Source organism: Gadus chalcogrammus, chromosome 17 (genome assembly GCF_026213295.1).
Source record: "Gadus chalcogrammus isolate NIFS_2021 chromosome 17, NIFS_Gcha_1.0, whole genome shotgun sequence".
NCBI classification, from domain to species: domain Eukaryota; kingdom Metazoa; phylum Chordata; class Actinopteri; order Gadiformes; family Gadidae; genus Gadus; species Gadus chalcogrammus.
This window is the reverse complement of record NC_079428.1, coordinates 5,478,200-5,506,101: the sequence shown is the minus strand read 5'-3', so window position 1 is coordinate 5,506,101 and position 27,902 is coordinate 5,478,200. Positions and strand designations below refer to the sequence as shown.

Below are 27,902 nucleotides of genomic sequence, written 5' to 3'. Positions count from 1 at the left end.
TCCTGTATGGCAGCAGTATTCACCGTCTGTACTGCCCCCCCACCCCCGCCTGCTCTTTAATGACTTGTCTCTACTTATACTTTCCAATCCCTACCTGGTCTTTATAAACTGTCTCTGTAAAGTCTCACTCCTACCCACGCCTAAATGACCGGTCTCTGTACTGTCTTACCTGCTCCTTGATGACCCGTCTCTGTACCGTCTAACCCCTACCTGCTCCTTAATGACCCTTCTCTGTAGTTATTGTTTATATGTTTAGACCATACGCCATACAATGAACATGAACATAACATAGGTGTATAGATTAGACAATACACTATATAATGAACATGAGCACCACATAATGGATGTGTAGACTATAAACCCATACTGTAAAATGACAACGAGCTGAACAGTGGATGTGTCGTCTATAGACGATACGATATGGCGCCCTCTGCTGGACGGTACCATTAATTCCCTTCCACTCAGATTACACTGACTTGGTAAAGTAACGTTTTGAGTCCACCAGAATGTCTGGCCTGACCCCACCCACCCCTCATACCTTTGTACGATTGTTTCTTTGGTGACATGGGACCAGATCATATGTTTCAAGAACATTTATTTGTTTACAAAGATAGGCTCGTTATAATGCAGCGGTTGCCGTGACAACCTCATAAATAAATTACAGTAACTGTCTACACAAACGGCAAAATGCAAACAGCAAAAAAAGATTAATAATTTCAGTTGACACTGGATTCATATCTCTTCACGGTTTTTAAAATGCAAAAACGATACAAATGCATGCAAGGCATCACTCCAACAATAGTAGCTATATATATATTTATATATATATATATATATATATATATATATATATATATATATATATTTCTCATTTGATCTGATGTTATTCGGATATATGGAATATAACAGCCACTCTGTGGAACAAAAGGAACAAGTTTAAGAAGTGCTGGGACCAACGGGAGACTAAAGCTATCTACAGTATTTACACCTCTTCTCTCCGCGTTCCTCACAGCCAGAACCAAGTCCTCCCCAGCTCTGGTGAGCCAGACACACCGGCTGATAGTCAGCTAGACAGCCGCTAGTCTGACAGCTGGCTGCTGGTCTTCTAGCGAGCTGCTAGTCTGCTGTTGTTTACAATCACAAGCCGTTTAGAGATCTGCCCTGCCCTGGGACTTGGTGACACCACGAGTGGGAGCGTCCACCTGGATATACGCTGGATAGATCAGTGTACCATTAGGCTTATCTACCCACAATAGAGCTAAAGGGACGTCTCCACTTGTGAGTTCACCAAGTCCCAGGGCGGGGCAGATTTTGAAACGGCTTGTAATGGCTAACCATAGGGGCCCTTTAATGTGTAACCAATTTGTATCTTCTGTGTTGTATTGGCTGAAATGGGACCGTACAAATCTGGTTTTCCTATATAGTGCACTACTTAACACCAAATATGGACCTCAAAAAAAGTATACAACTGATTCTCACATATGTTCGCACTGTATCCCATGATGCATAGCAGTTTTCATTGTCATCAGGCTTGTTTATGTGACGTCACACCGATGGATTCCCGGTGTTTAATTCTTGTCCGTATTCTCCCTATACCCTAAATAGTGTACTGTATAGTGTTCACTTTAAAGGGAACATGGAATTAGGGAACAAGTTAGCTGATTTGAAGAAAGCCTGTTAGTTTGTAGCCTAACTGTTAGTCATGTGAAAACCGTTAGTTTAAGGCTTACTGTTAGTCGGTTGGAATTGATAAATTAATTATAAGAATTCCAACAGTATGCTCGCCTTCCAACCGTACTGAGAACAGAGTCTTCTTTCAGCTAGCTTGCGCCGCTAGCATGTTGCATTGGCTGGTCATCTGATAGAGTCCGGCCTCAAACAAGCTAGCTAATGACAAGCTGGCCAATCACAAAACAGTATTGATGAGCTAGCCAATCAATAAACAGTAATTATGATCCAGCAAATAGGAACGCAGTACTGATGAGCTAGCCAATCAAAAAAACGTAATGATGAGCTAGCCAATCAGCAAACAGTAGTGATCAGCTAGCCAATCAGCTAACAGTAATGATGAGCTAGCCAATCAGCTAACAGTAATGATGAGCTAGCCAATCAGCAAAACAGTAATGATGAGCTAGCCAATCAGCGAACAGTAGTGATCAGCTAGCCAATCAGCTAACAGTAATGATGAGCTAGAACCAATAAGCAAAACAGTAATGATGAACTAGCCAATCAGAACAAAGTAATGAGCAAGTTCATTAGAACACAGCAATGATCAGCTAGCCAATCAGAACAAGGTCATGATGAGCTAGCGAATCAGAACACAGCAATGATCAGCTAGCAAATCAGAACAAAGTAATGATGAGCTTGCCAATCAGAAGAACAATCTGTATCCTGACAATTTCATTGCTGAGGGATGTTTCACCATGTACACAACATATACACATGTTCACATGTACACGGATACACGTGCATGTACACACGCACGCACACACACACACACACACACACTCATGCTGTAAACAACACACATAGTCTCTATATATTATATATCTATATATATCTACATCATAGATATCTATAGTATATATCTCTTGTAGTATATACTATAGATATAGTGTATTCATTATTATAATAAACAAAAATAATAATATAATATTGGTCATACTATACCAATTATTATTATTATGATTATTATTAGTATAATAAGTAATATTATTATGATTATTATTATTAGTCATTTAACAAATTAATATAAATTTGTAATATTAATATTGTGGTATCAGGTGGTCAGTCCTCTTCGCTCCAACTCTTTCATCTGCTTCAATTCCTTTATCCTACACACACACACACACACACACACACACACACACACAGACTATTATAACAATAATTATCATTTCTTTGTTAATGGTATGGTGCTGATTTGAGTGTAGGTCGAGGTCCTCCCAGGTATAGTGAACCTGGTGTGTGTGTGTGTGTGTGTGTGTGTGTGTGTGTGTGTGTGTGTGTGTGTGTGTGTGTGTGTGTGTGTGTGTGTGTGTGTGTGTGTGTGTGTGTCTGTGTGAGTATTACCTGTTCCTGCAGCGTCGTAGGAACCGCATGATTTTCCTGGCGGCCTGGTCCTGCTTCTTAGTGAGGAACGACCCCCTTTAACACAAGACGACATTCAATGACAAAAGTTATTTTGTCAATTTATTGAAACCTCCAGCATATCCCATCGCACCAAGCCGTGACTCCAACATACCCCATCGTATAGAACCGCGAGTTTTGTGCATCGGTTCACCTTAGTGTAGATGTGTGTGTGTATATATATATATATATATATAGATGTGTCTATATATAGCAGTAGTTACTTGAGGCGGGGGTTGTGTGGTCCTTGTTTAAGGCGTTCATACTCCTTGTAGCTGCGGTAGTACTGCTGGATGAGGACGGCTGCTCTTCGACTCTGCTGGAAGCGTTTCTGCTCGTAGTACGACCGGAACTTGGACTGAATGAGGATGGCCGCCTGGGTCATCTTCTTATACAGAGCGTACTGCGGAGGTACACACCGGGACTCATAAATACTCCCCAGGACTCATTGATACTCACTGCTACAAACTTACTAATACGTAGTGATGCATACAAATAAACAAACACTTACTCACTTATTCACACACTAATGTTCATCCACACACACACACACACACACACACACACACACACACACACACACACACACACACACACACACACACACACACACACACACACACACACACACACACACACACACACACACACGCTCACTAATACACACAAATACTTACTAATACTAACTTACAGCAATACTCATTTATACACACAAGGGGGTGGCATTGAATCTTCGACAATTCAAATCTTCGACAGAAAAACATTCAGTCTACGTTATCTTTAACAGTGAAACATTATTATTATAATATTAGTCTGTAAAATTGTGTCTGTGTGTAACAGTGTTAAAAACTCTGAATTACCTCAGCATTACTTGGCTTCTAGGAGGAAAGTCTATGTAAAATTATATTTTGTGGGTTAGGGTTAAACTCGTCTTGTGTGTGTTATGTTTCTCTTTCAATAAATGTCCTTAAATGACCAAGCAACCATTCAATTGTTGACATGTAGCACATTCTAGACCATCAATCAGATTATATATGTCAAACTCAAACTATGTCAAAAGCAGCTGTCATATAATACTACTCAGGCTTGTGTACTCAGTGGTGCATTTCTGCTGTTCTGCTGAATTGAATGGCGCCGCACTTGTTCTAGACACTGAAACTAATCATTCACATGCACCCTAAATTAGTAATTCAAATGCTTCTTTCAGTGTTACTATGGATGGGGGATTTGATTGGATCATGGGAATACAGTGCCCAATCAGAGAGAACGGAGCTGTCCACCCCCGAGAGACCGGCCACTCTTTCGGTGATTTCATTCATTTAAATCATTGTTTGATTTCATCAATGTTATATATATTTAATTCCTGTACATAATTGTATAATTATTTTATATTATAGTTTATGAGGGGAATAGCAGCCTGTATGTTCTGTTATTTTCTGTCTGAATGCTGTGGAAATGAACGCACATTTTCGTTATTTTGCGGCCTAATTAGTTGGTACAGGCATTCAGACGTTCAGCTGCGGACTGCATCGGGAAACCTTGATCAGCCAATTGATTAACTACAAGCAATAAACCATGCAAAAGTCGCTTCATTGAGCCAAATATAAAAAAAATAGATATCACATATGATTTGACGACAGGTCTGGCCTGACAAATCAGATTTGACTAGTCGATTGGTCAAGGACACCCCTAATCACACACTGATAGACACCAACACACCGTAATATACAATAATACACAGCAACATACAGACGTCAACACATACACCAGAAGAGTCAAACACATGTTCAACCATTTACCTTCAATGCTATCCATGTTAGCTAGAAAGATAGAGACACAAAGAGAGAGACACAAAGAAAGAGAGAGAGAGAGAGAGAGAGAGAGAGATGAGAGATGAGATGAGAGGAGAGAGGAGAGAGAGAGATGAGGAGATGAGAGAGAGAGATGAAGAGAGAGATGGAGGACGAGAGTACGAGAGAGAGAGCTGAGAGAGATAGAGGAGAGAGAGAGAGAGAGAGAGAGAGAGGAGAGGAGAGAGAGAGAGATGGAGAGAGAGACACACACAGAGGGGAAGAGGGAGAGAGAGACAGACACACAGCGAGAGGGAGAGAGAGAGGGAGAGAGGCAGAGAGAGAGGCAGAGTATACAGATAGAATTGAATAGTTGACAAAAGAAAAACATGTTAGTACTTGCGCACCCCAGACACACACACACACACACTCGCACACACACAAACACACACCTGCTTATATTTCCTGTAGCATCTCTGGATAACAGCAGCAGCCATGTCCTGCTGCTCCTTTAACCTCCGACCCTGAATATAAATATATGTATTCATTTATATAGTATTGTATTTAGATGATATACTATAGCAGATTTAATAATATATAGAGGATATAAAAGTAAAGATTATGTAGTATTGAATGAGACATAGCAATGAAGAGATGATATGATGCATACTGGTGATATCATAGCTGATAAAGTAATGTATATAGTTGATATAATTTGTATAGATTACATTTGATTTATGTAGAAGATATAGGTATGTATAAAGAAGATAAAGCAATGTATACTGGTTATATATTAATGTATATTGCTGAAATAATAATATATAGATGATAATGTATATAGATGATATACTGTGAATAGATTACATAACAATGTATACAGATGATATAATGTGTACAGATTACATTACAATGTATATAGATTATATAATGTGCAATAAATGATGATGTATTTAGCTAATATAATGTGTATAGATTATATTACAATGTGTATATAGATGATATAATTTGTATGGATTACATTAAATTGAACATAGATGATACAACGTGGACAGATGACATTACTATGTGTAAAGATGATCTATATGTGTTACTATGTATGCATTATATGACCTTGTAGCGCCGGAAGGCGGTCTGGATGATCCTGGCTGCCTCATACAGCTCCCTCTGCTCGCTGTCACTCAGAGTCAACAGAGCAAAGTCCCTCTCCATCCTCCCATTGGTCGAGGCATTGAGGAACTCCGCCCACGTGGCCGAGGAGGGCGGCCTTAACTTCTGAAGAGCCAGGGCGCTGAAGGGAGAGGGGGGGCACACACGCCTACACACACACACACACACACACACACACGCACTCTAAGTAATTTATAATGTCCAAATATAAACCTTTTCTGATTAATAAAATACACACTATTGGTTCATCGACAGTTATCAAAATAATAGTCTAGTCTTCGTTTAAAAAGTAAGCATAATTAAGACTTCCCATTGGACGAGGATAACCCAAAACAAAATGGTTCTTAGAGTATCAACCCTGGCTCCCCACAGCGTACCTCGGCGGGGGCGTTTCCATGGTTGCCAGGTAGGTCGCCAGCCACGGGTCTGGGGGGGAGGCGAGGGGTGACTCCGCCCCCCTGGCGAAATCCTCCCGTTTGATTCGCTCCGGGGTCGCCTCGACGATCTGCTCCGCCAGCAGTGCCATGTCCACCTGTAGACGTGGTCAAACCGCATCCCCCGGTTACCACGGAAACCATGCTATTCAAAACCACGTCCGCCCGTTACCATGGCCACAAGCGTATTCAACACGCACTGCACTAACCCGTCACAGTCCACCTGTTGCAGGCAGATACAGGTACCTGAACAAACGGGCTGTTCATATAAAATCCAAAACTTGAATATTATAAGTGTATACAGTGTATTCATAGTGTGCACATAGTGTTTACATGGTGGGTATAATGTGAAGTGTGCAACTTGTGTGAACATAGCTATAGCGTATAAAGTGTGTATATGGTGTGTGTGTGTGTGTGTGTGTGTGTGTGTGTGTGTGTGTGTGTGTGGGTGTGTGTGTGTGTGTGTGTGTGTGTGTGTGTGTGTGTGTGTGTGTGTGTGTGTGTAAATGGTGTGTACCTGTAGTAGCTCCTTGGTCAGCTCCTCTTCCTCCTCTTCCTCGTCGTGGTTCTCAGGGTTCCCGCTGTTGGTCAGAAGGCCGTCCTCCAGTGGAGACGGGGACAAACTGCTCTCGTAGTCCATCATTACCGTAGGATTCAAACCTGAGACCCAACAGTACCATGACTATCACCACAGCACTATTACCTAACGTTAACACAATACTACAAGGTACTATTACTATTATCCCATTACTATAACAACCTGACTATCACCTACTGTTACTATTAACACATTACTACAACAACCTGATTATCACCTTCTGTTACTACTAAAACATTACTATCACAACCTGATTATCACCTACTGTTACTACTAAAACATTACTACAACAACCTGACTTTCACCTACTGTTACTACTAAAACATTACTACAACAACCTGACTTTCACCTACTGTTACTATTAAAACATTACTACAACAACCTGACTTTCACCTACTGTTACTATTAAAACATTACTATAACAACCTGATTATCACCTACTGTTACTACTAACACATTAGTAACAACCTGACTTTCACCTACTGTTACTATTAACACATTAGTAACAACCTGACTTTCACCAACTGTTACTATTAACACATTAGTAACAACCTGACTTTCACCCACTGTTACTATTAACACATTAGTAACAACCTGACTTTCACCCACTGTTACTATTAACACATTACTAACAACCTGACTTTCACCCACTGTTACTATTAACACATTAGTAACAACCTGACTTTCACCCACTGTTACTATTAACACATTAGTAACAACCTGACTTTCACCTGCTGTTACCTACTGACTCAATCAAACCGTTGATCTAATATGGGGGGATTTGATACGTACATATGTTTGTTACGTATGTACAGAGGAGCGCCGTTGAGGCATTTTAAACAACCGTAAACAAAGAAGATGGCTGCCAATGATGTGGCACTGATAATGGCCCTTGGAAATCTTAAAATATATTTGATAATTGGTCTAGCAGTCTCAGGCTACACAAACAGTACTGTAGTGTATACATCCCACAGCATAGAGAAACACATGGTATAGTATAGTGTAGGGGTAGCAGTACAGTAGTGTCTCCCTAGAAGCCTCTTACACTGTGATTGCTGCGCTGTGTTGGCCCACAGCTGGCTCGGGGGGAGGAGGAAGGAGAGAGGCTGGGAGGGGGGAGGAGTGGGAGGGGAGAGAGAGGGAGGGGACAGGGGGGAGAGAGACTGAGAGGGGGGAGGAGAGGGAGGAGAGAGGGGGGAGAGAGACGGAGGGGAGAGGGGGGAGAGAGACTGGGAGGGGAGGGGAGAGGGAGGGGAGAGGGGGGAGAGAGAGGGGGAGGAGGTGTCCATGGGTGTGGGGGCGCTGGAGTAGGCGGAGCTCGGAGACGGGGAGGCGGGGTCAGCAGGAGAAGCCAGGCTACTGGCTGAACTCAGACCTGGGGCGGGGCAAAGAATCAAAACAAACATGAATCAAACAGCAACCAAGCATGTTCTCCCATCCAAACATATTCAATACATGTTAAAGGTCCCATGGCATGCCACCGGGTGTGAGTGTGATCAGCCGTGACAAGCCGTTTGGGAAATCTGCCCCTTATGACATCACAGGTGGGAGTGTCCACCTAGATGAGCAACGCCAATATATGTGTGTGTGTGTGTCTGTGTCTGTGTCTGTGTCTGTGTGTGTGTGGTGTGTGTGTGTGTGTGTGTGTGTGTGTGTGTGTGTGTGTGTGTGTGTGTGTGTGTGCGCGTGAGAGAGACCTGTGTCTGGACTGGTGGAGAGGGGGGACAGGGGGAGCTGGGTGTGCAGGTCCTCCAGGGAGGTGGCGAGGCGCGTGTGGCCCCGGGACCGCGCCACCGCCAGGGGGAGGCGGCCCAGCGAGTCGGGGCGTCCCAGGGCGGAGCTGTCCCAGCGGTAAAGCACCTCCGCCGCGCCCTGGTGGCCCAGAGCACAGGCCCACATCTACACACACAGACGGGCACACGCACACACACACACACATGCACACACATGCGCGCACACACACACACACACACACACACACACACACACACACACACACACACACACACACACACACACACACAGATTTTAGTTCAGAGTTAGAGAACATAGAGAATGACGGGAGTGACAGAAAAAGAAAGAAAGACTGAGAAAGAGAGACAGCAGGTTGAGAGAGAGACACCGAGAAACAGAGGTAGGAGAAAGAGAGACTGTAGGTTGAGAGAGAGACACCGAGAAACAGAGGTAGGAGAAAGAGAGACAGTAGGTTGAGAGAGAGACAGAGCAGCAGAGGTAGGAGAAAGAGAGACAGTAGGTTGAGAGAGAGACAGAGCAGCAGAGATAGGAGAAAGAGAGACAGTAGGTTGAGAGAGACACCGAGAAACATAGGTAGGAGAAAGAGAGACAGTAGGTTGAGAGAGAGACACCGAGAAACAGAGGTAGGAGAAAGAGAGACAGTAGGTTGAGAGAGACACCGAGAAACAGAGGTAGGAGAAAGAGAGACAGTAGGTTGAGAGAGAGACACCGAGCAGCAGAGGTAGGAGAAAGAGAGACAGTAGGTTGAGAGAGAGACACCGAGAAACAGAGGTAGGAGAAAGAGAGACAGTAGGTTGAGAGAGACAGAGCAGCAGAGGTAGGAGAAAGAGAGACAGTAGGTTGAGAGAGAGACAGAGCAGCAGAGGTAGGAGAAAGAGAGACAGTAGGTTGAGAGAGAGACAGAGCAGCAGAGGTAGGAGAAAGAGAGACTGTAGGTTGAGAGAGAGACACCGAGCAGCAGAGGTAGGAGAAAGAGAGACTGTAGGTTGAGAGAGAGACACCGAGCAGCAGAGGTAGGAGAAAGAGAGACTGTAGGTTGAGAGAGAGACACCGAGCAGCAGAGGTAGGAGAAAGAGAGACAGTAGGTTGAGAGAGAGACACAGAGAAACAGAGGTAGGAGAAAGAGAGACTGTAGGTTGAGAGAGAGACACAGAGAAACAGAGGTAGGAGAAAGAGGGACAGTAGACAGACAGGCTGGTACCAGAGGGGTGCAGGAGAAGTGGTCTACGTTGAGAGGGTCGACCTCCTCCTCCAGGTCCAGACTGTCCCTGGTGACACTCCTATGCAAACACAAACACACACACACACAGTTAACACTCCTACACACACACACACAGTAAAACAAATACAAGTGTGTGTGAGTGAGTGAGTGAGTGAGTGAGTGAGTGAGTGAGTGAGTGAGTGAGTGAGTGAGTGAGTGAGTGAGTGAGTGAGTGAGTGAGTGAGTGAGTGAGTGAGTGGGTGCGTGCGTGCGTGAGTGCGTGAGTGAGTGTTTGCGTGCGTGCGTGGGTGCACCTCCAGGAGATCAGCGTGTGGATCAGGTGTGTGTATCCCTGGGCGGCGGCCAGGTGAAGGAGGGTCATCCCTCGGTGACGGACAGAATGATGAAGCCTCTCTCCTCCTCCTCCCATCCTCATCATCTGTTCACACACTGTGACCAAACGCCTCTCGAAGCCCTGACACACACACACACAGGAACACACACACACACACAAACACACAGGTTACTGAGTGCGCCAGTGAGATCTTCTCTCCCCAGAAGTTCTGCCTTCACAAATTAGGACCGCTGGATCCAAGATGGCGGCCACCCTCGCCTAAGGAGCAGGGAGGCCGCTGACAGGTGTACGAGGGGAGGTACCTGGCTCTGCTCTTGTGTACTGAGCTGCCGCTGGTGCTGGGGGTGCTGCTGGTCGCGGGAGGCCATCTGAGCCATGCGTCGCTCCATATGCTCCAGCCTCTCCAAGATGGACATCCTAAACTGGTTGTCTGAGGACCAGAGAGAAGCCAGGATGAGGCATCCTTAACACTGGCACATCTGTCCGCTTATTGATAGCAAGCTTAATTTATGTTTAGGTAGCTTAATGTCTATGGTTAGTTTGCTGCTTATGGTTAGTTAGCCTAGTGTCTGTAGTTAGTTTGCTGTTCATGGTTAGTTAGCCTTATGTCTATGGTTAGTTTGCTGTTCATGGTTAGTTAGCCTAGTGTCTGTAGTTAGTCTGCTGTTCATGGTTAGTTAGCCTTATGTCTATGGTTAGTTTGCTGTTCATGGTTAGTTAGCCTAATGTCTATGGTTGGTTTGCTGTTTATGGTTAATTAGCCTAATGTCTATGGTTATTTCATTTTAATATCTTTGGTTAGTTTGCTGTTCATGGTTAGTTAGCCTCATGTCTATGGTTAGCTTGCTGTTCATGTTTAGTTAGCCTAAAGTCTCTGGTTAGTTAGCTGTTCATGGTGAGTTAGCCTCATGTCTCTGGTTAGCTTGCTGTTCATGGTTAACTCTCCATGAACAGCTAACTAGCCTAAAGTCTCTGGTTAGCTGTTCATGGTGAGTTCGCCTCATGTCTCTGGTTAGCTTGCTGTTCATGGTTAGTTAGCTTAAAGTCTCTGGTTAGTTAGCTGTTCATGGAGAGTTAGCCTCATGTCTCTGGTTAGCTTGCTGCTCATGGTTAGTTAGCTTAAAGTCTCTGGTTAGTTAGCTGTTCATGGAGAGTTAGCCTCATGTCTCTGGTTAGCTTGCTGTTCATGGTTAGTTAGCCTCAAGTCTCTTGTTAGCTTGCTGTTTCTGGTGAGTTAGCCTCATGTCTCTGGTTAGCTTGCTGTTCATGGTTAGTTAGCTTAAAGTCTCTGGTTAGTTAGCTGTTCATGGAGAGTTAGCCTCATGTCTATGGTTAGCTTGCTGTTCATGTTTAGTTAGCCTCAAGTCTCTCGTTAGCTTGCTGTTTCTGGTGAGTTAGCCTCAAGTCTCTGGTTAGCTTGCTGTTCATGGTTAGTTAGCCTAAAGTCTCTGGTTAGTTAGCTGTTCATGGAGAGTTAGCCTCATGTCTCTGGTTAGCTTGCTGTTCATGGTTAGTTAGCCTAAAGTCTCTGGTTAGTTAGCTGTTCATGGTGAGTTAGCCTCATGTCTCTGGTTAGCTTGCTGTTCATGGTGAGTTAGCCTCATGTCTCTGGTTAGCTTGCTGTTCATGGTTAGTTAGCCTAAAGTCTCTGGTTAGTTAGCTGTTCATGGAGAGTTAGCCTCATGTCTCTGGTTAGCTTGCTGTTCATGGTTAGTTAGCCTCAAGTCTCTCGTTAGCTTGCTGTTTCTGGTGAGTTAGCCTCATGTCTCTGGTTAGCTTGCTGTTCATGGTTAGTTAGCCTAAAGTCTCTGGTTAGTTAGCTGTTCATGGTGAGTTAGCCTCATGTCTCTGGTTAGCTTGCTGTTCATGGTTAGTTAGCCTCAAGTCTCTCGTTAGCTTGCTGTTTCTGGTGAGTTAGCTTAAAGTCTCTGGTTAGTTAGCTGTTCATGGAGAGTTAGCCTCATGTCTCTGGTTAGCTTGCTGTTCATGGTTAGTTAGCCTCAAGTCTCTCGTTAGCTTGCTGTTTCTGGTGAGTTAGCCTCGTGTCTCCGTGAAGGTTCCAGGTTGCTGGGGGCTCACCGTCCAGGGACAGCCAGTCCAGCTGGGAGCTGGGCAGAGAGGTGGTGTTCCGGGCCCGGTACTCAAACAGCACTGACGAGGAGACGGCGCCTCCAGACTCCACCACCTGAGACACACCAGACCAGCCTCGTGGGCTGGGACAGGGTCACTACACCGACCCAATTGGTACAATACAAGTACTACACTCCTCTAGTGGTATTAAAGAGGGTCACTACCCGACCCTAGTGGTACAATACCAGTACTACACTCCTCTAGGGGTATAAAACAGGGTCACTACCCGACCCTAGTGGTACAATACCAGTACTACACTCCTCCTAGTGGTATAAAACAGGGTCACTACCCGCCCCTAGTGGTACAATACCAGTTACTACACTCCTCTAGTGGTAATTAAAACAGGGTCACTACCCGACCCTAGTGGTACAATACCAGTACTACACTCCTCTAGTGGTATAAAACAGGGTCACTACCCGACCCTAGTGGTACAATACCAGTACTACACTCCTCTAGTGGTATAAAACAGGGTCACTACCCGACCCTAGTGGTACAATACCAGTACTACACTCCTCTAGTGGTATAAAAGATGGTCACTTCAGTGCGCCTTTTGGTACAGTACCAGTACTACAACACTTACACCAGCAGTACTAAAACACTACTAATCCTATAGTAGGGTATAGTGAGTACCTACACCACTTACACCAGCAGTAATACAACACTACTAATCCTATAGTAGGGTATAGTGAGTACCTACACTACTTGCACCAGCAGTACTACAACACTACTAATCCTATAGCAGGGTAAGTTGCGTACCTACACCACTTACACCAGCAGTACTACAACACTACTAATCCTATAGTAGGGTAAGGTGAGTACCTACACCACTTGCACCAGCAGTACTACAACACTACTAATCCTATAGTAGGGTAAGGTGCGTACCTACACCACTTGCACCAGCAGTACTACAACACTACTAATCCTATAGTAGGGTAAGGTGCGTACCTACACCACTTACACCAGCAGTACTACAACACTACTAATCCTATGGTAGGGTAAGGTGCGTACCTACACCACTTACACCAGCAGTACTACAACACTACTAATCCTATAGTAGGGTAAGGTGCGTACCTACACCACTTACACCAGCAGTACTACAACACTACTAATCCTATAGTAGGGTAAGGTGCGTACTACACCACTTGCACCAGCAGTACTACAACACTACTAATCCTATAGTAGGGTAAGGTGCGTACCTACACCACTTACACCAGCAGTACTACAACACTACTAATCCTATAGTAGGGTAAGGTGCGTACCTACACCACTTACACCAGCAGTACTACAACACTACTAATCCTATAGTAGGGTAAGGTGCGTACCTGGGCAGTAGCAGCGCAGTACTCCCGGTTGGATCAGTGAGGCCGGGACAGAGCTCTGGTCGAACAGACAGGAGTAACGTCCACTCAGGTCCCCCCAGGGCCCGGTGATCAGCACCTTCACACCCCCCTGTGCACGCACGCACACGCACACACACACACACACACACACACACACACACACACACACACACACACAGAACTAGATGTAAGGAATGAACAACCGTGGGCTGTTCGTTCACAATAATGCACTTTGTAATATATATATAAATAGAAAAAAAAATCTAAATATATATTGGTAATATATAAAAAGTCATATAAATATTCTTCCTCAATGCTTTGAGAATATTGTTTTTGGTCGTGAAGGAAACATCTGCTGGATAATACACGCCTTTTGAACATTTTGACCAATTGGAATCAAGGATTTAACAAAACGGTGGTATACATACACACACACACACACACACACACACACACACCAGTCTGCACTACAGCACTACACTAGTTAGTACTGTAGTAGTACTGTGGTAGTACTGTAGTGGTACTGGAGTACTCTACCTCTGGGTAGGACCAGTCTGGGGAGAAGTCTGTGATGACAGCCAGGCGTGAGGAGGAGGAGGAGGAGGAGGAGGAGGAAGAGGAGGAGGAGGAGGAGGGAAGGAGGGGGAAGGAGAGAAACGATGAGGAGGGGGATGGTTGGGGGGGCACCATGTAGCGGACCCCCGAGGGGAAGACTCCTGGGGGAGCAGGTCCGGGGGCGGGGGCGGGGCCAGGGCTAGGGGGCGGGGCCACCCCTGTGATGAGCTCCGAGATGAGGTCGGGGAACTGGCTGTCAAACGACAGCTCTAGCTCCTCCCCTCCGCCCCGCTCCTCCTCTTCTGTGGCCGAGTGCGTATCCATGGGCGTGTCCTCACAGTCCAGCTCCCGCCCCTTCTCCTCCTTCACCTGAACCGGGTTGCTACTGCTAGCATGTGGGCTAGCCATGGTTGGGGGATTAGCCAGGCTAGTGCAAGAATGAGGGCTTATCATGGTTTGGGGGTTAGCCAAGCGAGTGCTAGCGTAGGGGCTGTCCATGGTGTGGGGGTTAGCAAGGCTTGCGTTAGCATAGGGGCTGTCCATGGTGTGGGGGTTAGCAAGGCTTGTGTTAGCATAGGGGCTGTCCATGGTTTGGGGGTTAGCAAGGCCAGTGTTATCATGGGGGCTTACCATAGTTTGGGGTATTACATGTGGGCGAAGCAGGGTTTGTGGGTTAGCAAGGCCGGGGCTAGCATGGGGAATAACCATGGTTTGGGGATTAGCATGCAGGCTAGCCTGACTTGGAGAATTGGCTCCGCGCTCCCTGGTCTCTTCCCTCTCCATCGCCCTCTCCTGGCCGTGGAGAAGATGCTGATTGGTCGCTGGAGAAGGGGGCAGGGTCATCTGAGAAGGAGGCGTGACTATTGGTGCGGTTGCCAAGGAGGAGGAACAAAGGTCTCTGGTTGGCTGTGTCTGATTGGCCACCGGGAGCTGAGTGGGCGGACCATGTCCATTCTGACCCAGTGGTGGGTCGGTGGTGCTTTGGGGCGGTTGCCGTTGTGTTGAGCCCGTGGAGGCGTGGCTTGGCTGAATGACAGGTACACACTCATTAGTACAGGGACTAGTGGGGAAACCAATTCATATACACTCGGGGTGAACCGGCTCACAAAAACCCATTGTTTGGTTACGCTATGAATACGCTAACCTAACATTGCAGTAACATAACATTGCCCTGAACAGAATAGGACCAGGTGAAATAATAGTAGTCTCTCAAAGTGTGACTGGGCTTTTTGTGTCCCAGTCTGCCATAATGAAATGAGCAGTTAATAGCCCTATCCTGTATGCAGGAACAGACACATATGTCTCGATATACAAATACACTTTACTTTACACATAGATATCTCCAATATCTCCAGCTGCCATAATGAAATAATATCTAATCCAATATAACGCTGTGATTGCTTGGTTGCAATTTTTTACAACACAACATCATTTGCCTCGAGCATTTAGTTGCCTCGTTCTTTCTGTGGTAACATTGCGCTGCCTGAATGTGGGTTGTTTATTTTGCTCAAGGGAAGTGCTTCAAGGGATATCGTGTTGCAAAGTTGCAACCGAGCAATCAGTAATATTGGAGGTCGTGCCAGAGATATTGGGATGCATCTATGTCTAATTGCAAAGGTGTCTGTATGGCGCCTGTATGTATAATCCCACATATGAATAAACACACAATAGGGTTGTCGCAGTGTGGACATTTTCAAACCGACTAATTGTTTCAACACCGGTATTACCGAGTATAAACGGTATAAACTTTGAAACTAGGTCAACAGCCATCTTCTCCGTCAACTCTCCTCTCCCACTTGGTAACAGTGTCTGGCAGCGCGCCAATTCTCGGTGACAGCGTCTTATAATGTTCTATATATAATAGTATAATATAATTGTGTAGATAATATCACGGCTAAAAGCTCTGTGCGCCTCCGGATGGCCGTAGCGCGGGGAGCTATCGTAGACCGGTGTGTTCCGTTGGGACACACCGGTCTACGATAGCTGTCTTGTGTGTCCAACGGTTTATTAGGTAGCCTATCTATTATTATATCTATCTATTATTATTACATTTTTATTTTCTTAATTATAATTATATTATTAATTTCTACAGAAGAATTTTTTTATTACTGGAAAAAATAAATAATAACTATGTTGCCGGTGTGCAACACAGAGTAATCGGTGCGGTCCTCAACACCGGTAACACCGGTAAAACCGTACACCGCGGCAACCCTAATATGCACACTAATATGAACTACAGTAGACCATTGATACGCGTGTTAGAATGAAGCGGGTCACACCAGTACCTGGAGGGGTGGCAGGGTGTCCTCCTCCCGGCAGGGGGTCAGCTCCACGCAGAACGGGAGGAGGGCGGGAGGAGGGGGAGGAGGAGGAGGGGGAGGAGAGACCTGGGAGGGGGAGAGGGGGAGAGAGAGGGCAGGATCCCTGTCCCCGTCTCTCCTCTCTGCTTCGGCCGAGGAGAGCGAGGAGAGGGAGAGGGGAGGGGAGGAAGGGGGAGTGGAAGGGGTGAGGGAGGAGGTGGGCCCGCCGTAGGTCTGACCCTGCTTGGGGAAGTTGAGGAACGCGTCGGGGTCGAAGGGAGGGGGGGCCGGGGACGGGGTGGGGGAGGGGGTGAGGAGCAGACCTCCCATCACAGGAGAGGGGAGGAGTGTGAGCGAGAGGCTGGAGGCGGGGGGAGGGGAGGGAGGGGGGCCGCACCCCTTCCCAGAGAGGGCTGCGGCCGCCCCCGCCGTCGTCGTGGTTGTTGTTGCCATGACGATAACGGCGTTCTGAGGCAGCGCCATGGTCGTCACCCCGTTGTTCTGCTCGCCATAATAATGGTTGCTCACGGCAACGGTCGCCGTTGAGAGCCGAGGTGGGGGTGGGGAGGAGCTGCCAACAAGACAAAGCCACGGTCACCACAACGACAGCCACACCAAGAATCTCTGTGTAGCTCTAGTAGGGTAGTTGTAGTTCTGTGTAGCTGTAGCATGGTAGTTGTAGTTCTGTGTAGCTGTAGCATGGTAGTTGTAGTTCTGTGTAGCTGTAGCATGGTAGTTTGTAGTTCTGTGTAGCTGTAGCATGGTAGTTGTAGTTCTGTGTAGCTGTAGCATGGTAGTTGTAGTTCTGTGTAGCTGTAGCATGGTAGTTGTAGTTCTGTGTAGCTGTAGCATGGTAGTTGTAGTTCTGTGTAGCTGTAACATGGTAGTTGTAGTTCTGTGCAGCTGTAGCATGGTAGTTGTAGTTCTGTGTAGCTGTAGCGTGGTAGTTGTAGTTCTGTGTAGCTGTAGTATGGTAGTTGTAGTTCTGTGTAGCTGTAACATGGTAGTTGTAGTTCTGTGTAGCTGTAACATGGTAGTTGTAGTTCTATGTAGCTGTAGCATGGTAGTTGTAGTTCTGTGTAGCTGTAGCATGGTAGTTGTAGTTCTGTGTAGCTGTAGTATGGTAGTTGTACTTCTTTACGTCTAGGGGTTACCAGGTACAGGTTACAGTATGTGTGTATGTGTGTCTCACCTGGAGGGGGGGGAGGAGGTCAGAGGTATCTCATTGGTCGGTCGGGGGCTGCGCTGGATCTGCAAGTGGGGGGGTCTGTTCTCTCCCCCTCCACCATCGCCGGACTCAGAAGGGAGGGGGGACGGGGGGAGTTTGGGGGAGATGATGCGATGCTTGGTGCTGTTACATCGATGGGGGATCTCAGCCCCCCCAGGGGACACTAGAGAGAGAGAGAGAGAGAGGGAGAAAGAGATGGAGAGAAAGAGAGAGAAAGGCATAGAGAACGGGAGAAAAAGAGGGGGGAAAAAAAAGGGAGAGATACTCAGTGTTGGCCATTTGTATGTGTGTGTTACCAGAGGGGTGTGACAGAGACGTGAGTGAGTGTGTGCAGGCCTGAGTATGTGTGCGTGTGCATGTTCCTTGTGAGCGCATGGGAGTGTCTGTGCGTTACCCAGGGTGTTGGTACAGAGACAGCTGTGTGTTCGGGGCTGTGGTTTGGTCTGCTGGCGGTCCAGGATGTGTTGGACCAGCTGCTCCACACTCAGGTCCACGGAGGCGCCCACATGGGAGCCCAGCGTCCACTTCATGCTGTGGACTGGACACAGGGTTAGCTGAGGTGTGCGGAGGGGTTGGCTTGGGTGACATTTACATGTAGGGGATTTTTGCTGACGCTTTGAAGCAAAGCGACTTACAACCACTCATGCACACATTCACACGCCGACGGCAGAGTCCACCACGCAGGGCGACAGCCAGCTCATCAGGAGCAGATAGGACTAGGGGTCTTGCTCATGGACACCTCGACACTCAGCCAGGAGGAGGCGGGGATCGGACTAGTAACCTTCCGGTTACCAGTCAACTAGCCCCTGAGCTACTGCCGCCCCCCGTTGCTAGGAGACGGTAGGTTGCTAGGAGACCTACACATGGGTTTCAGCTGGTTGACGAGGTCTTCTCTGCTCCAGCGCAGACTGTCATGGCGGTCCGACACCGCACACAGCAACGGACCGCATTTACCAGAATCCTCTAGTGATGGCACGTTAAGGTAGTGGACCAATACGATGTCTGGATTCTGTTAGGATGAAGCACGGTAAGAACTGGTGTTGTAGCGTACTCGCGTTGTTGTGTGGCAGTGTAGCAGGGTTGTAGTTCAATAGGTGTAACATAAGGTGTTACCTGTAGCAACCAGTAACATCGTCTATGGAATGTTGGCACGATGGAGGAATGGACATAGCAACCGTAGAGACACTGTAACCATGGAAACAAACAGAGGTTGGTGCATACACATGCATTTTACCAAAAAAGCAAGAGTTTATTATTATTTTTCATACCTCTATTTATTTCAATTATTTTGCTAATTATTTACATCAACTCTCTAGCTGCACACAATATCATTTCTCCAGAAGACTTGAGGGGTTAAGGGGAAATGGCGGACCTCTATGCCCTGGACTTTGAGTTTCATGTGGTCTTCCCTGGTGGTTTTTCCATCCTTGCGTTTCTTCCAGCAGTAGCCATCTTTCCTGTACTTCACCTTCTTCCTGTTGTATAATATGATGCTGCCATTGGCCGGTCTGACATATATATATATTTATATATACAGACAAACAGAGAGGAAAGAGGAGGAGAGTTAGGTGACATTTTAGCTGTGATAACAGGGAGTTGTTTCTGAGTTCTTGACCATTGAGGATGTAGATTCAAATAACAATAGAAAAACGTATATATATTAAAGAATGCACGACCACTTATCATAATCCACCTCATCTGAACACTGCCATTCGTTACACTATTTAACACTAGGAATAAATAGTGAAACTCTTTAAATACATTGGATATTTCGGCCAAAGAACGGAGAATATGATGACCTTAACTGGGCCTTAAAGATTGAGAGTTGAATCAATCTTTCTGACAGGCCTATTCTTTTATTGGAAATATAATTCCAATTATTTTTGAAACATGCTGCACATTTGCGCCTCAGCTTATGTAAATAGTTGACAATTCGCTTCTTGCTACGCGTCTGATGTTAAATCATTTAGTGTTAATTAACGAGCCTAATTGATAATAAATGCTGAATTGGATTAAGAAGAAAGTAGACAAACTGATTGAATTTGGAAAGGTCGGGTTCGGACATCATTTTTCCAATGGTAAAGTAGGTAATATTTGTTTCCTGATGTCATGCTTTGGTCATGTCGGGTCAAAACTGCAGGATCCAATTCAAGCACTACTGTGTGAGTGTGCACGCGTGTGTGAACATTACCTGGTTTTTAAGGTGTAGGAGAGCCACTCTTCGTGTTTCTCGAAGGAAATTAGAAAAGAAGCAATTTCCTGGAGAGAAAACACAACATGAGATTAGATCACATCACTGTTGGCATTGGTTTAAACATATTAACTTAACGGTGCTACAGAGTACTGCGATACTACAGAGTACAGTGAACTGCAATGCTACAGCTCACTCCAGTACTTCAGTGTAATGCAGGACTACAGTAGTACAGTGTGTTACAGTACTATAGTGTACAGTAGTACACCACAAACAGCCCATCCACAAACACTACTTCAACATCGACAACTCTCGGTGCCTGAAACTCGGGGACTGTGAGTGACACTGGCCGACCACCATCTGTCCTTTGCTATCAACATGGCTGTGACCACCTGCTCCTGCTGATTCATTCCGTTCCCCACCCAGGTTTCGGTCCAGGCTCTTGTCATGTCCCGTCTAGACTACGGCCACTCCCTTCTGTGCTGTGTGTCTGCCTGTGTAGCATTGGGATGTTGTAGCACTAGATTGCAAGCAGAGCAACTCTTACGTTTTCAGTTACATTGCTAGATATGCAGAGGTCTCTTGTTTTGAAGGAACAGAGTGGCCAAACTAACGGAAGTTCGGGAATGCGTAAGCTTGCCCTCTTTCTCGTGTGCCGTTGCTTTTTTTTGTTAAAATACTATATAAATATGTTGGTGTCACACACATTGTGCGAGTGCACACAAAATGTGTTTGCGCCCTCTCTGTTCCCTGACTTTAAATGAGACGATGCAGGCTGGTGATAATAAATACGCCATCCTCTACCTGGTCGTCGTAGTGTTCATCACTAAAATAAAATACACACCGGAGCAGAGTGAACCCTGCTACACCTACATTTGCCAATCTTGTTTGTTTGCTGTCCCGGCTCACCCACGGTGGAACGAGCTCTCCCTGGCATCGGGACGGCTGAAACCCTGCACCTCTTTCAACGCAGGCGGAAAGCTCTTCTTATTTCTACGTTGTAGCACCTGATTCATTTGATTCACTCAAATGACTTGTTAACTTTTGGGTTACATCTTCATTGCTGAATGCATTTATTGTAAGTCTCTTTGGACAAATGCGTCAGTGGATTAAGTGTAATGTCAGCTAATCCCAGGAGTTGGGAAATTGTGATGCACCGGAAAATCCCGCCCCCCCCCCCCCCCCCAAGAAGAAACACAAACGCCAGGTCTATATTTCACCTGTAGAGAGACTAAATCAATAATAACACAGCGCTTTTTAGGCAACCGGGGAGAATTAAAATATCATCTTACATTGGGATTTCCCCACACATAGGTTCAAATTGTAAGGAGGTACTTCAGGACGGGATATGGAGCTTAAGCCCGAAAATAAGCGGACGCTGTGGCAATACATTTCTCCCGTTCCCCTGTGTGTCCGTTCGTGTTAGACCCCGGAACTGGAGCGCACTTCCAGCTGGAGTGGTACAGGTCTTCTACAGTAATATAGTGTGATCCAGCATGGGTTCTCAACCACTGGGCCGCGGACCGGTACCGGGCCCATGAGCATCGGCCACTGGGCCGCAGATATTTAGAAATAAAGCCTACCCCCAAAAAGATAAAAACAACGTCTGTTAACATCGCCTGTTAACAGACGATGAACAAGCTCATCTTTGTTGTTATTGGCTTGATGTTGTTTACACAGAATATCACAGTCGTGTTGTTTGACTGTTAGACTGTGGCTGTCAATTAATAAAACACAGTTTTTATTCTTAATAGTGTTCCTACAGTATCTGTGTTCATTCGATTAGGTTAGTTAGATATATAATGGTTTGTGTCCTGGTTGCTGCATTAGCGACCCCTACTGGTTTGTAGTATACTGCCGTACGAGTGTGTATACAGTACTACAGTGTAATACAGTAATATAGTGTGATCCAGAAGTGTACTACAGTAAGGTACTGTGAACCACTACTACAGTCTACTGCAGTACTATACTGTCTATACGGTATACTACAATATTCTACAGTACTAAAGTAGACTTCGAGAGCCGCCTCAAATATAAAGTAGACAGTACCATATTGTACTCCAGCACTATGGTGTACTACAGTATACTACGTATATATACAGACCTCGTTAGAGTTCCATCGCAGGCGTTCTTTAGGCAGGCTGGTGGAGCGAGGAATGCATTCAGCCAGCTTGTGAGGTACAAACACCTTCATGTTCACCTGTCTGTCTAGGGAAACACACAGCAACACCTTGATGACGTCATCGCTCTGATACACCACGCCTACATGTTCACCTGTCTAGAGAATAACACCACTCAATTGCTTCACCTTTGCTGTATAAAGTGCACTATTATGGTCACCTGGTACATAGTGGAGTATAGTGCACTATTTTATGCAACAACATAGACCCAGCAAGATTTTTTGGTTCCCTGTTTAGAGCGCTAAACTGGTTCCCTATATAGTGCTTTAATTTGGTTCCCCATATAATGCCCTATTCTGGTTCCCTACATAATGTACTATTCGGGTTCCCTCTATGGTGCATGATATGAGACACAACAATTACAAGCGTTGTCTGCTAATGGAGTGTTATGCAGCGTAGAAGAAGTGTAAAACTTGTAAACTTAGGTCCACTCTATAGCCCATGAACAAAGTGGTTTACATTTGCTGTTGGAGATGGTCCGGCACAAACCCTTAAGTTCCTTATGCAAATGAGCGATCACAGGGTGACATCGCAGATGTGTCTACACAGCATAATAAGTGTCTAAATCCCCCTACATCTCTCTAGAAAGTGTACTTTATAGGGGGCAGGGACACTCACCTGTTTCCGTGGAAACCATCTTCTTGGTGCTCATGACGATGGATCGGGAACATCACTGCTCCCTGCTTTGTTCCGCTACAGACATGCACAAACACACACACACACACACCTGAGCCTCAGGCACCTGATGCTGGTTTCACGCGGGTACTATGGTGTACACGTTCAATTTCGCCCTCTCCTTGCCTCACACTGTTTAAAGGATTGGGGCAGGGCAGAGCAAACAGGGAAGAGCAGGGGACACCCAAATGGAAGGACTGGATCTCTCTGAACTAAACCACTAACGACCAACAACTTCGGATCACACCATCTCTCGGTTGCTTGGCAACCACGGCCCTGTGCTGCTTAGCAACCACAGCTCTGTGTTGTTTGGCAACGACAGCTCTTTGTTGCTTAGCAACCATAGGTCTGTGTGGTAGCACACACACACACACACACAGGTCTGTGTGGTAGCGCACACACACACACACACACACACACACACACACACACACACACACACACACACACACACACACACACATTGTTCTCTGGCGAACACGTCCACGATAAGACACATATAGGATAAGACATGTTTCGGAACCGATAAGATAATACCAGATAAAATAAAGTGATACTTTATTCTCATCTGATGACAGTTAGCTTTATGAGGCTAGCTAGTTAGCCTCACACCGGAACAGTGAACGTTACCTGAGAGTGTAAAGGGTTAATTATATTCCCTTCAACCGGTTCCTTATGTTACATCTATGTCTTATGCTGAGGATACCTTGGATGACAGCACGCTGAATTGCCCATAAGAGTCGCAGTAGCGATGATTAGCATGGTTAGCTTAGCCTAGTTTACCTTCCGCCTTCAGCACCACCGCCATCTTCTCCTGCTCTGACGTCACCACGGGGTGGCTCCAAAGTACTGAGATGTATTTTTGTTATATTTTGAATCCATTTATTAATATAATTTCATTCCTGACATAACTTCAACATTTTTTGTAAGTTGTCTTTTTGTGTTCTGGATAGTTGTTTCAATAAACAGCAAACACAGAGTCTAAAATAATCTAACAGTCTTGAATTAAGCATTAATAATCTTAAACAGTCTTGAGTTAAACCATCACTCATATAAGTCCTCAATTAAACCATCTATCATCTAGAAGACTTCAGTTATATCATCAATCATCTAAGAATTCAGGTAAACCATCACTCATTTAAGTCTTCAGTTAAACCATCTATCACTATTCAGTTATATCATCAATCATCTCTTCAGGTAAACCTTCAGTCACCTAAAACAGTCTTTAGTTAAACCATCTATCGTCTAATAGGTATACAATAAACTATCCATTATAACTGGTCAAGCATTACTACACATACATAAAATTACGAAATGTAGTTATAATACATTTATACCAGAATGTATTTTAAATCAGCCGTTTGAGAAACTGTTACCAAGTAATATCTGTGACATCCTCGAGCCTTATTTGGCCTGTGGATGGACGACATGCTGCCTCCGCCTGCTGACCACAGCCAGGAACTGCAATGCAGGGATACCCAAACATGAAACATTACATGGAACTGCCCACGAACATTAATTACGCAGTATTCCTTGTGTCTTGAGGACTTAAAGTACTATGAAAAAAGACACAACACATTAGAGAAGGTATTTTAGACAAAATATCGGTTTATTTGTATAAAACGCCTGCAGTGCCCAGTAAAGGTCATCTGTATTGCCTGTGTCAACCAACAGGAACGCTGTCTCTATGTCAATGCAGACACAACTAGTATCAAATATGTTGATCACAGCTTAAATACACACCTCTTTCTTCACATAGGCTAGGGGGAATAGCTTAAATACACACATCTTCTTATTCACATGGGGGGAGGGAGATCGAGAGGAAGAGAGGAGAAAAGGATGGGGTGAGGGAGAGAGCCGGGAAGAGAGAGCAGAATTGTCTGGATGGGGGTAGAGGGGAAGAGAGGAGAATAGGCAAGGGGGAGGAAGAGAAGAGGCAATAGAGATGAGAATAGGAGGGATAGGATTTTAGAATAACATATGGTATGTCCTATCTGGTTAGTACAAGTTGTTGGGATCAAATTTAACTGGTTTGATGAAGAATAAACTCAACAGACTTGACCGCCCTTTACAACTCTCCCCTGGCCAGACAGAGAAGCATAGAGACAGACAGGTATAGAGACAGACAGGTATAGAGGCCGACAGGTATAAAGAAAGACAGAGAAGCAAATGTAGAGTGGGTTTGTGTTGCTGTGCTTTGCTGAGTCCTAGGGGAGGACTAGGGGATGTGGCTTGGCAGGTACCCAGGAGAGATGCACCCTGGGTAGAGGAGAGATGCACCCTGGGTACCAGCGAGAGATGCTCCATGGGTACACAGGGAAAGATGCACCCTGGGTCGAGGTCATCAAAGGCCCTGCCTGATACTCTGGATGATCTGGAAGATGGCTGCAAAAACAATAACATGGAAACATCACCAACAGCTCCCATATTAATATATAATAATAACGAATCAAACCAATCAATGGAAACATCAGCAACAACTCACATATGGCATCAGAAGGTTAAATCTAGTATCTGATGCCATGTGGTATCGCTGCTTTGAGATCAGTCTGTCCTCTGTTGTCATGCACACACTATCACTAGCTGATATGGCATCAGAATTTGTCGTATCGTATTCTTCCCATGAAGGAGAAGAATTAAATATTGGACGATCTATCGTGCAGCCCTAGCCTGTGGGAAAAGAGTCGGTTGTTACATATAAATGGTAATCTGCTTCAGGTACTTTCACAAATCATGTTTGTGTCTGCATCCATGACCATCACTTGTTGATTTATGATAAGAAGATATTGCTGCGATATTATGCTAGGAGCTAATATGATTAGTTGTCAAATTAACTTCAAGAGTAACCATCTTATTGTGCTTTTACTCATTTCCAATAAAGCAACTATTCGGGACACATTTTAAGTCTTTTGAAAAATGGAAGCGTCCAACCAAATGCAAATTTTATCCCAACGTACTGCCCATCTCGACGCACAATGATGAATTTGGGATTGATCAATTATGATAATGCTCACCTGATCCACAGACCACAAAGACGAAGAGGGCCAGCAGCCAGGGACCAACCGGTGACTTCTCATCAGTCACCGGACGCTGGAAAACCGTAATTACATAATTATTAATAAACACTCTGATGTCATCATCATAACAAAAACACTAACAGTGATCAAGACTTTATTTTTAATGAAAATGCATAGCATTTTGCATAGTATAATTGTTTATAACGGGCTTACTATCATTATGCGAGTGTTTCGTGTTTAATGGGCTGGTTAGCACTATGTTCGTGTTAAGAATGGGCTAGTTAGACAGTACAGGTTAATTCATTAGAAAGGGATAGATACATAGTATTATGACAGTTTTGAGATTGAGCATGCTATCATTATGCTAGGGTCAAGAAAAGGCTTTTTAGCACTATGCTAGTGTTCAGAATGGGCTAGCTAGATGGTGTAATGAGAGTACTGAGAACGGGATAGCTAGATAGCAATATGCTAGTGCTAACAGTAGGCTTGCTAGCACAATGCTAGTGTTTAGAATGGGCTAGCGGTCCGTACTGCTGTTTTTTGGACGTGTCCCCGTTGTGTGATGGTCTTGCTATGCCGCTCGTTCGCTACTTTCATCCGCTGTATTGCCGACATGTTCCCGCCACTCCTCGAGCTTCGAGAGCCGCCTCAAATATCAACACACGCCGCTGTATGGGTAGCCGAGTGGCCGCTGGTAGTGTTCTGCGTCTCCGGTACTACGGGAGCAGAGTGGCCGCTGGTGGTAGCGTCGGTTCTCCGGTACTACGGTAGCCGAGTGACGGCTGTTATGGTCCGCGTGTCGGAACTACGGTGGCCGCTGGTCGTGTTCCGCGTTCCGGTAACCGAGTGGCTGTTGGTAACGGCAGTGTCTTCACGACTATGGTGGCCGCTGGTGGGGTCGGTCTCCGGTACTACGGTAGCCGAGTTGACTCTGGTAGCGTCGGTGTAGCTGGGAGCCGGGAGGGTAGCATTATGGACTAGCGGTGGCTGATGGTGCGTTCAACTCATATGGGCTATGCAGTGACCTTTTGAAAAGTCTTGCCATATGACAGTACTACTGGCAAAGTGTGCAGTAACACCACCCGTTTAATTCCACTACTTTATTTTTCCTACGTTTTCTTTTGCAGAAACGATACCAATCAACCTGGAGGAGTGGAAATACAGCTGATGGCCTCTCTGTTGATTCTGTTTATTTATGTAAACATGCAAATCGAATATATATGATAAGCAGTAATACATAAGGGTAATAATTAGGAGGATTTGGGATGTGTAATGTTCTTCAAGGAAAGAGGGGTCGAATCCAAAGGAATAGCTTTAAAGAGACTTTATTTGTATAAAGTATTTTCGGTATGGTAAACTGATGCTCTGAAGTTAAGAGAGATTGAAGATGTGCCTTAGCACGTGCGAGAGTGTTCTCCTAGCTGGTCTAAGACTTTAACCCACGGATGTCCTAGCGCTGCCTGAAGAGTTCTACCTGTCTCCACGATGTGGAGGCTTTCTTATGGACTCGGAGGACCGGAAGACTTGGAGAAAACCGGTGGGACGTAATCCTCGGTTTTCCTCGCTTGGTCTGTGGTGCTGCCCTCTGTGGATAAAGTATCTATTGCAGCCTTCAGTAAGGCTCCCCTTGTGGCTATGTATGGTATTTACGGCTAATATGTTTGGTCTTCATTGGGTCTATGTGTGGGTAGCTTAGATTCTTAAAATACGTAACAGATGGGAAAGCGGTGATCGGCTCACTTGATGTGTCGATTCAGTTTTCAGTTATTCCGAGCAGGAGTCTTCGTTTGTTATACTAGTTGAATTTTGTAGTGAAAAGAATAAACGAGTCGGGTTATTAATTTTTCGACTCCATGT

The 27,902-nt window shown here is 45.4% G+C and overlaps 2 protein-coding genes across 2 annotated transcripts; both read right to left on the bottom strand.

Annotated features, from left to right (window-relative positions):
* Window positions 1-82: 82 nt before the first annotated feature.
* camta2 (calmodulin binding transcription activator 2) lies at window positions 83-23,924 on the bottom strand. The gene is given in 29 exon segments (XM_056576191.1): window positions 83-2,834; window positions 3,073-3,147; window positions 3,354-3,532; window positions 4,929-4,949; window positions 5,372-5,443; window positions 6,030-6,234; window positions 6,464-6,618; window positions 7,038-7,180; window positions 8,164-8,245; window positions 8,390-8,493; window positions 8,816-9,017; window positions 10,075-10,153; window positions 10,389-10,549; window positions 10,732-10,859; window positions 12,509-12,622; window positions 12,625-12,642; window positions 13,882-14,008; window positions 14,437-15,480; window positions 16,740-16,814; window positions 16,893-17,325; window positions 17,947-18,145; window positions 18,377-18,520; window positions 18,844-18,991; window positions 19,096-19,167; window positions 19,355-19,490; window positions 20,174-20,241; window positions 22,278-22,381; window positions 22,972-23,046; window positions 23,812-23,924. Coding segments are annotated over 28 exon segments (4,377 nt in total). The 5' UTR covers window positions 23,006-23,046; window positions 23,812-23,924; the 3' UTR covers window positions 83-2,779.
* A 715-nt stretch (window positions 23,925-24,639) lies between these two features.
* Window positions 24,640-27,031, bottom strand: zgc:85858 (uncharacterized protein LOC405879 homolog). The gene is made up of 3 exons (XM_056575928.1): window positions 26,577-27,031; window positions 26,043-26,118; window positions 24,640-25,413 (listed from the first exon to the last, which is right to left on the bottom strand). The coding sequence occupies exons 1-3, from the start codon at window positions 26,658-26,660 to the stop codon at window positions 25,373-25,375; spliced, it is 201 nt and encodes a 66-aa protein (XP_056431903.1). The 5' UTR covers window positions 26,661-27,031; the 3' UTR covers window positions 24,640-25,372.
* Window positions 27,032-27,902: the final 871 nt, after the last annotated feature.